Here is a 10258-nt window from a genome sequence, read left to right as displayed (position 1 = left end):
TACCCAAGCAGGCAATGTGCGTATGCATATGTATTGATGAAGGCATACATACGTACATACATACATATGTATGTATGTACCACAGGTATCCATGTATGTATCGTATGCACGTGCTTACACGGGGCTACATATAACCCGATAATACATCTCTCTTCTGCTTGTTTTCTAAGCATATTCCCCAATGCTTAGGCTCTGAGAGGATTTGAATCCGCACAGCAAAGCCAAACTCATAAAAGGCGTTGTTCTTATCTGAAACCGCTCCCAGTTGCATTTTTGGTCTACACACATTTCATTCCCTTTTTACAACAGAAGACGTTTATGTGGCCCCTCTTTCTTTCATCTTTCTTTCTCCTTAAATAAATACTTAGATCCCCTCTTTTCCAAATGGATCTAATAAAAGCCAGGCAGATCTTCGCCTTCAGGATTGTTTATTTTAAACGCACAAACCACCACCAATGTAACACACCTCATCATAACTGGAAGGCTCATTTTCCTAGAATACCTAAACTTGAAACAGATGCTCCACGCACGTAAACGCTGGGGATGAGGTGGGGAAGCTGTTTTCTGCACAAACAAGACTCTAGATGCCGGGAACCGCGGTTATCAAGGAGGAATGCAGCAATGATAATGAAACTCAACAATCAAGTCCACTCTGAAGTGTTTGGCAAACCATCTCTACTGCCCATCTCTCTCTCTCTCTCCCTCCCTCCACCCACCCCCGCCGCACCTTTAACAAGCAACCCATACTTCGCAAGTAAAGAGAAAGAGATAGCAGGGGGAAAGAGGAAAGAAAAACGATGGAAGAACCAGAACCATCAACCACGAAGAAAAGAAAAGGGGGGGAGCACATACACATTTCTAGCGGAAATAGCCTTGGTAGAATTGCCTGCAAGCCCAAAAAGGCATTCGTCCATATTAAGGTTATTTCACAACCTCCCTGCCACAGACTTAGTAACTTAGCAAATATAAAAACCACGACGTTGCTCGCAACTTCACCCTGAGTACGTACCACCCCAAAAAAACACAATCCTCTCCAAAGGAAGGAAGAAAACACACACACAAACACACACACACACACAGCAACATGGACTTCTAATGCTTTTTTTTGCATTTGCACTCATTTAAATGCTTCATTTTCAACTCCGTTTATTTCGATCGTTGTTGTTGTTGTTGTTGTTATACTACTTTTATTTAGGGAAGTGAGCAGAAAGCGTAAGCTGTTTAGAAACGACTGCATTAAAAAGGGGCAGAGAGAAAAGTTAATGCATCTAATGAACCACAATGCCAGGGTCATTGCTTTCTTAATAATAATAATAACAATAATAATAATAGAACTAACAACTTCCACGATAAATATTGCAATTTTAAAGTCTGTTGCCTAAGGTGCAGAAGAGTCCCCTTACCTTTTGCCTCGTTGTCAGAATTGTCAGTGCTGGTGTCTGTGCATTTATTCATGTCCTTCTCAGTTTCCGACGAACTGATTTTGGCAGCGGGGAGACTTTTTTCTGTTTTAATTTCGTTGGCGGACGTGTTCTGAGGGTTATCAGACTTTGCGTTGTCAGGGAAGCTGACTTTAGCTCCTGCTTGGGACAGTGGTGGCGGTGGCGGCTGCTGCTGCTGTGGTTGCTGAGGTGGTGGTGGTGGAGGTGGTGGTGGTGGAGGTGGTGGTGGTGGTTGTGGTGGTTGTTCAAGATGCTCACTCCTTTGGCTGAGGCTCGCCCTGGGTTCAAAACTTGCCTCAAACTCGCTTGGGTTGCTGCAGTTTGACGCCTTTTCCATGGAGGAATAACCTTGGCTGGCTCGGTAGTAGCTGGGCACGGGGACTTCATGGTCATTTAGGCAAGGTTCAGGCATCTGATTGGGGTAGAGGGTCGCCTCAGTGGCGTTTTTTGCTCTTTTGTCAGCATTGTACATACAGCAAGCATTTTCTTCCTTGACATTGGTTGGGAAAGAGCAGGAGGGGAGTTGTCTCGCAACAGGTTGTTCGATTCGGTAAGTATTTTTGGGGTCACACCAGGTGTCTAGCTGAGAAAGGTAAGATGGATAGGTGTTGAGAGACAGGCTGGCGTTATTCACCTCGTCTCTTTTGGAAAGAGACGGGATAATTCCACAGTTCCTCATCATTCCACAGTTGAAGTCGTTCCCAGATTGCATATACATTCCTTGGTTAGAGGAATAATTCTCCCCTCTGCAGGTACCGGCTAACGAGTCCATCAAAAACGAGTTAGAAGTCACATTGTTGGGACATGACATTTTCAGAGAGGGATTTTAAAGAGGAATACTACAGCCAGGGGCTGACATCTTTTTTTTAGGGAAAAATATCAGCACCATAATTATCCACGCATTGGTCCCAACCACGTGACTGTCAGGCCAATGAGGATTGAAAATGGCCTTGATGATTCAGACGCCGGTGACGTCACCGGGGTCAAGTTGTTGAGAGAGGAGAAAACCAGCGTGGAGCAACAGCGACATCTATCAGTTTCTGAAGGGTAGAGAACCCAGGACCTTCACGTTGAACAAAGGAGAGAGACCCCCTTTTCCTCCAGTTTGTTTACCAATGAACGAACGCGTGTCTACAGCAGAGTGGGGGGGAAATAAAGGAAGCGAACGCGTAAATAGAAGCAAAGTCAAATTCAAATTAAAAGGTCAGCAAAAAAATCCACCTTCATCTCCCACTCTTTTCTTTCATTCTTACCCTTTCTTTTTTCTCGTCTAACCCCCTTAAGATAAGTCTAATTTCTTGTGGGCAAATAATTAATCAACCCCAAACCCCAAAAGAACTCCCCCGCCATCCCTTCTCCTTATATCGAATTTCTCTTTCTTTTTCATTCTCTCCCTCTTTCTTCCCCCCCCCTTCCCCACCCCAAGAGCTAAACTTGAACTGCATGAAAACTGTTCCTTCAGACATATTTTTTTTCTTGTTTCAGAACTACTTTGGTAGATTCATTTTGATGTGGAAAAAAAGGAAACAAACCTCGCTATATTGAATGCAATTCCCTAAAGACGTAGGTCAAAGCACCTTGAGAAATCTGAAGCAGTGTCGTTAGGGTCACTTTATATTAAGTTCAGGTGTTTTTTGCGTGAGGAACCAGCTTAATAACTGAAATGGCGACATTTTAGATTTTGTTTCATGCGAATCGTTCTTTCTAGTCTGTTATAAAATTGTTCTCTCCTTTGGTTTCTCTCTGGAGTACTTTTGTAAAAATATTTGCCCTGCAAATACTGAATGAAACGTTCTTCTCCTTTCTAACAACCCCCAAACCCGCAAACTTTCATCATTCCTGCTTTCATTGACGCAGAAGCTCTGCACAGGTTTGTTAATAAACTTCCCAAAATTGCATCAAAATAAATATCTCAATGGGAGATATCACAGAAGTATCCTCTACTCTTAGGGTACAAGTCTGTACATTCCCCACCCCTCTTCAGGAAATTACGACAATTAAATAGAATGAAATTTTAAATTATTGGGTATTTTAGGGGTGCTTTATTCAGCAGAAAGGTTGTCCGATCAAACACGGTTTTTTATTTGATCTTATTTTCATTGATTAAACTCCAAGCAAATATCTATGTGTGTTTATTTCTTCTTAATTTCCCTACTCCAGTCTCGTTCAGTCTTTATGATCCTGTCTCCCTTCTCCTTCTCGCTTTCTCTCTCTCTTTTAATTTAACGATCTCAGAATAATAACTGGTATTACAGATATAAAGATATGTTGAACGAGGTGCTTTCACTGTGCTGTTTCCTTTATTAGACGTTTTCTAAACAGGCTAGCAATTAAGCCAAATTATTATTTAGTGTATATCAAATTGACTACACTGTTAGAATCCCGCTTTGACAATGATGTCTGTAGTTTTGGGTGGTTGTTGTTTTTGTTTTTTTAAGGAATCTGACACTTTGTGGCTAAATCCATGAAAAAGAGAGGAATAGTACTAGACAATGAGAATATTAATACTACCAATACTTATAATGGCAGCTGGGAAGAGAATTAGCTAAACGGCTGGAATCTCAAGATCATTACGACGGATCTGAAACCTTTTAAAGAGTTCATAGTCATTCTCAAGGAGTGGGAGGGAAGCCTTTTCAGATAGAAGCGGGAAACGGTGAGGAAAATTGAGCCAGAAAGTTTGGTAGGGTGTGGGGTATGTGGAGAGAAGTGAGGAACTTGACCAATTTCAGTAATGTATATTTGGGTGTTTTTGTTTTAAATGCAGTGCTGGCTGCCTAAAGCCATCAGACCTTGACGACAATGTTTTCTACAACAACTGTTTTACAATTCCACTCGGCTGTTGCTTCGGAAGGGCTTGCAGCCTTCTGGCCCCCACCTTCAAAACCAGCCCCCTCCACATCTTCAAGGGTGAGAAGTTTTAATATCTTAGGCCAAGGAAGTCTTAAACCGCATCATTCTATTTGTCTCAACCACCCCCCACCCCCGACCGCCCCACAATCCATCTCCACCCCGAAATACAGCCACGCTAAGAGCTTTTTTCCTGCACTTTAAACGCCGTTTGCTTCCTCTGGAAAGCTATTTGAGACTTTATAGCCTCTATTTGTGTTATCTGCATAGGTCTTTTTAAAACAGTTTGATAGAAATCGTTCAGTTTTATGATATCCAACGAAAATTCCACATAATATTTATAAGCAAAGAATAAAACTTTAGCATGGGAACCAATACTTCCTCATTTATAGGTGATGAAATTAAAGACCAATGCAGTTTGGCATTATATGGCTTTTTCCCTGTTCTTTCTCTCCACCCCCACCCACCCCTCCCCCACCCTTCCCTTCTTTATTTTTTTGCAGATCATGTGGCTGACTCAATATTTTTAGGCTCTGAAGCCCTACACGTCTTCATATGTGCATTTTGTGGCGGGGAGAGAGACCAACATTTGACCCCGTTTCCTTCCCTGTGAATGAAAATGAAAATGTGTTTCCAAGTCTTTTATATCCTTATTTACTGCTGTGCATTCTTGCTGTGTGTTATATTCTCCCTTCCTCTCTCACACACACGCATACTAGGAAGCAGGAAGAGGAATTTACAAACCGCACTGTGGTGAAACCTGTCAAATAATTTGATTTTTATCCTCTTCACAGATTCACATACCGCCAAGGAATTTTCAGTGGATGAGATGTTGTACCCATATCTCTGAAGACAAGATAGAGGGCGTTTTAAATGTGTGAAGATGATGAAGATAAAATAAAATGTTGTGGGTGGGTGGGTGTGTATACACATACACACACACACACACACACACACACAAATATATATATATACATGTGTGTATATACGTGTAAGAAAAGCTGGTGGTTTTGACTATCATTGTTTTCACTGAGGATTATTGACATATTCATACATATGTATTTTAAGGAGCGTAGGTGTCTCGGAAGTCATTTTTTAAAATGTAAAGCCATAGAGTTATTTAATTCCAGGCGTCTCTTGTGGGCTTTGACGGTCAAAGTCTTACCCAAAATAAAACAACAGTCAGAGAGAAGGGGCGAGAGATGGTCATAGTAGATGGAGGGACGTGGAGGAGAACCCGCTTCATCACAAACAGCGAAATGTATATCTCCTGACATCATTCCAGGTCTTTTGATATCTGGCGGATCTGGCGCTGAAGGAATGCTGGGGAATGTCTCCAGGAGACCGAATATTGTTTAAAGTTAAAAATAATTAGAAGTATGATAAACATGGGTCATTAATGGGAAGAGAAATAAAATCCATCAGCCTAAGTAGAACCCCCGTTGGGAAAAATGCTTTAGTCTAATTGCAGAAAATAAATACCAACAAATGCTATTAAAACTTAAAAAGGAGAAAGCCTGTGTGTGGAATAAAGACCTATAACTGCCTGCTCTGGGTTTTTACACTCCTTTGGAAATCAGGGTGGAAATGAAACATGCAATGCCCCTTATTAAAAAAAAGGAATGGAGGGGGGAAGAAGAGGGTAAGAAAGATTGGGGTGGGTGGGGGAAATTATACATATGTGGAGTGGGGTTCGGCAGTGCCTTATTCTCTTGCCTTGTGGCTACTTCGGTATGATTTCGCGAGAGTAAAAGCCAGGAAGTGGTTTTTTAAAAAGTCAAAGAGGAGTTTTTTTAAAAAAATTAGGGGATTTCTTCCTTCCTTTCTTCCCAGTGTCTGGACATATGAGGCAAACTGCAGACGGTCCTGCTATTGTCTTTGGTGTCTGATTGCTCTCTCTGTGAATGCCAAAGGCAGACAGTTCAGTTGACCCAAAAGAGGGGGAGAGGAGCCTTGAAACCCGTCTCCCTTTGCTCTCCTAGAGCTTTGCTCTGGGCTGGAGACGGAGGGCACGCGGCTGCGAGGGGTTATGGGGTGGGTGGGAAACACAAACACGCGCGCGCACAGGCGCGCTGCCAGAGCACCACATTTCCCATAAAAATCTAAAGAATTTTTCTCCCCCAAAAAAGCAAGCAAGGAAGGAAGAAAAAATATGCACGTGTCCAATAATTCACGTAAAAGCACATCTCAAACTTGCACATAATATTTTACCTGTTCCCTTTTCCTTCTAATTATTTAACCGTGAGTTATGCGTGGAAAGTGTCTCTTACGTCCATTGTATTTTTTAACCAACTTCCCCCCCTTAACATTTTTATAGCGAGCATTCATTTTCGCTTCTAGGAAGTATTTGGTGGCAACACTTTAATGATTACCTTAAATTTGTATTTTTTCCCCCTGCCTGGTATTATGCCCCGTGTTGTGGAGGAAATAATTCTGATTTATGGTAAAGTACACTAGAGTACAATAACAGTGATGCAAAAATAAAACCCACGCCTTTAGATGTTGGCTTAGAAACTGTAAACTATCACCACCAGAAATCTATCAAACTTTACAATCCCTCTTATACTGCTTCCTTCTTTCGGAGTAACTTAAGTCAAAGAATTATGGAATGATATTATGTTCCTTGAGGTGGTATTGAAAAGTGCTCAAGTTATTTCTACCTCCAACATAGAATCTTCAGTCACCAAAAGACCGGCCTGAGGTTAGCCACCTTTCTTTGTTTTGCATGGTGGAGACCAAAGTTGTCCAGAGTTACTCCGTGGTGTTCACACACACCAGTGACAGTATTCAAGTTGCTGCTCCTCTCTCTCTCTTTCTACGTGTGTGTGTATACAGTTACACATACCCCCAATGCACACAGAATGCAAAAAAAAAGAGGAGTTTAAGCAATGTTAAAGATTGCATTGGGAACATCAAAGTCGCTGGGCCGCTGGCCTTATCCGTCAGGCTCTTCTTAACTAAAATCACACACTGAGAAGAGAAGCAATAATGTGAATATATTGCCTACTATTTGTTAGCATCTGATTTTTCCTGATACCGTTCCAATTTCAGCTCGAAGGGTGATGTGAAAAAAGCTTTGAATTTGGGGTGTGGCGAGCTGGTCCTGATAGATGAGGGGATATCTATCTTTATACCTATCTGGCTTATGAATACTTTATTATTGCAAACTACTTCGTGCAATTAGCTTGATAAGTTGACAAAGAAGCAGAGAAGGCTGAAGGGGGTCATATCATTCGAAGCTGCGTTTATTAGGAGAGAAACCATCGTACTATGCCTGGTATTTTCGAAGGATTTTCTGACTTAGTTCCATTATTGGGTTAAAGTGTGGTTCAATGGTTTACAAAAATACGTGCTCCTTTACACCGCTGCTACCTCTTTTTCTAAGAAAATTTTAAAAATACAAATAAAATAAATAGTATTTTTCCCAGGGAAGAGAACAATGTTATATTCTCAGTGGGGAAGAAAAAAGAAAAACGCGCGGAAAGATAATTTTAGGATACACAGAATTAGTTAATTACCTGTTTTTAAGACAAACTAACGACAAAAGACCTGAGAAACTGCCTTTCCTCCAATGGCAGTATATAACCGGGCAGGCTATCGGATAAGATGTGCAAAAACACATTTCCCGATTATTTCGAAATATGTATTTTTTCCCTAGTTTTTCCCTCGACTGTTAAAATTGATTAATAGTGATACAGGTGTTGGAATCCTTTCTCCAAAGCTAGAAGCCGTCGGTTCAAATAAAACCTGGGCTATAAGTCCACCCAAAGTCTGTATCCTGCGTCGCTATGTTCCAAAGATCTGTGGCACGACGTGTGGATGCTATTTCATTCAATTAGTTAACAATTCAGCATAGGTGTTTTCAATAGGAAGCGATAAGTGCTTCAGGGAGTTTAGTTATATATGCAAGCGCCCACACTACCATATCCTTAGTTGTAATGTTGATATCAGCCGCAGCCGCTGCTCTTTTTTTAAGGTGCAATTTCTGTGAAAAAAAACTCGATCGGCACAAGGGTATCCAATTATTTTAGCAATCGTTTGAACCGAGACATAAGGTTTACATTAAAAACGTTTGAAAAGAATGGCTGCAGATGGGTCTGTACATGTATTGCTTAGATCGGCTCTTTTAAAATGTTGTCGACTTAATTTTAACCACGTAGAGAAGCGTCTTTTTTTGTTCTGCTTTCAGTCCATAAACAACATTGATTGTTCATTTTATTATTTTATTTTTCGCCAGAATAAACATACATATACATTGTTTTTTTGGTACGGCTCCTATCAACAGCGTGATCAATTTTCATTCGCTGCAGCAGAGATTCGAAAGTCTTCCGCGGCTGCAGGCCACATTCTTGTGGTTTCATGTTGTAATTCGGTGGTTATCAAAAGCAGAGAGACCCGCTTAGGTCTAACATATGTTGAACATCCGTACAGTTCGCAACTTTATTAAAAGAGTATAAACGAGGCCTTAATGAGACGCCATTTTAAGGGTGGTTTTTGTGAAAAAATACGGTATATAACAAGAATGATGGTGCATGATATAATGTGAAAGCCTGATCAATTTTGCTCTCAAAGTAAACTTCAGATTCATATAAGGATTATCTAAATGGGGGGATTGAAAGTGTGGAGGGATGGGGGGGGGCTTATTTTTGCTGTATTCCCATCAATGCCATTTCCCAATGCAGTCACACACAAATCCATATTAAAAAGAGAAAAAAATAGGCCTTATCATAGTCCACCTCCCCTTTATCCAATTTTGTGCCCATCAGATGTGCAAAGAAAGGCAGGAGACAAAATTAATCGTACATTCAATTATGCTTTTGGAGAGGAGGGGAGGGAGGTTGCTCTTAACGACCCACAAGAGTCTCTCGCCCTAGCAAAATGGGGGGTCGCGGGGCTATTTTATTTACAGGCACGCAGGCATGGCTGGTTCTCTTCGTCGGGGGCTCGGAGGTGCCTCCTGCAGAAGTTACTTGCAAGCAGAGCGGCGAAAGTCACCCCCCTCCCCGAATCCACAACCAGGCGAAGAAGACCGGCTCAAGGCGATAGGAGCTTCAAGTCCACTTGCCAAAGCCACTGCCCCTTTTCTCTCCTCGACAGGCTTCTCCAGGGTCCACTGAGGCCAACTTTCCGAGCCCCAAATTCCAAACTCTTTGCGGACCTCCAGTGGTGGTGGAAAGCTTTGCCCAGGGCGACTGGTCTGGCGGTTCTTTTGCTGGGTTGCTTAACCGGGTTGCTTTATTTACATGATGCCACCGGCGAGCAGGCTGCACAGTCAAGTTTCTGTTTCTCAACTCCAGAACTCAGAGGAGGAGGAGTGTTCTCTGGGCTGCTGGGACCACTTGCCGAGAGGTGCGTGGGTCTGCATGCCCGTGAACAGCCATGTTCAATAAAAGCTGTAGCCTGCACAAACCACGCCAGGCACACGGAGAAATACACCCGGACGCGCACACATCTCCATCTCCCCCAGCTCTAGTGCCCACTGATGGTTGTGGTGGGGGGACCAGCTTGCACTTCGCAAACAAACAACAAACAGCAGCAATAACAAAACGGGAGAACTTATTTCTTGCACTCCAATTAACATTTTAAAACAGAAGAAGTCTTGCCCAGAATCCAATTAAGAAACTCGCCCCTCACCTTCCTCACTCTGAGCTATAGCTCCCAACAATGTCACCTCCTAGCAGCTTCCAATACGTTAAGGAGGGATTCCAGGCAGGGGGACAGGAAACAGGTTCGCTTAGCTGTGTGTTTGCACGTCACACCGAGAGGTCCTTCGCAATTAGCCTGTGTGCCATTAACGTGGGTTTACACCGAGATCCCCAGCCTATGAGGGAGAGGACCTTATCCTGATGGACCTTCCGAGCGAGAAATAAAGTTGTCTTATGAAAAGCCCCAAATGCGTGCTAGGAATTTAGAGGGAGGAGGAAAAGAAGGAGGGGAGAGAGAGAGGGAGAGAGAGGGGGGCACTT

General features: G+C 42.4%; 1 protein-coding gene and 1 long non-coding RNA gene across 3 annotated transcripts in view; one reads left to right on the top strand and one right to left on the bottom strand.

Moving 5' to 3' along the window:
* The window catches only part of HOXC10 (homeobox C10), a 5312-nt gene extending 2956 nt beyond the window's left edge, over positions 1-2356 (bottom strand). The window contains exon 1 of the mRNA XM_083721311.1: positions 1404-2356. Coding sequence (XP_083577437.1) covers positions 1404-2253 — 850 coding nt within the window. The 5' untranslated portion in view covers positions 2254-2356. The remainder of the gene's footprint in view (positions 1-1403) is intronic.
* LOC310836287 overlaps positions 1-5829 on the top strand; it is a 22481-nt gene extending 16652 nt beyond the window's left edge. The window contains exons 1-4 of one of the 2 annotated variants that reach the window (XR_014559997.1): positions 2500-2645; positions 4210-4352; positions 4796-4901; positions 5087-5829. This is a non-coding gene — a long non-coding RNA (uncharacterized lncRNA). Of the gene's footprint in view, positions 1-2499; positions 2646-4209; positions 4353-4795; positions 4902-5086 lie in introns of those variants that run through there. The other variant, XR_014559996.1, reaches the window with a different exon arrangement.
* Positions 5830-10258: the final 4429 nt, after the last annotated feature.

This window comes from Podarcis gaigeae (genome assembly GCF_964106915.1).
Source record: "Podarcis gaigeae genome assembly, chromosome: 2".
NCBI lineage: Eukaryota > Metazoa > Chordata > Lepidosauria > Squamata > Lacertidae > Podarcis > Podarcis gaigeae.
Note: the sequence above shows the minus strand (reverse complement) of the source record. Positions and strands in the feature narration are given on the sequence as shown.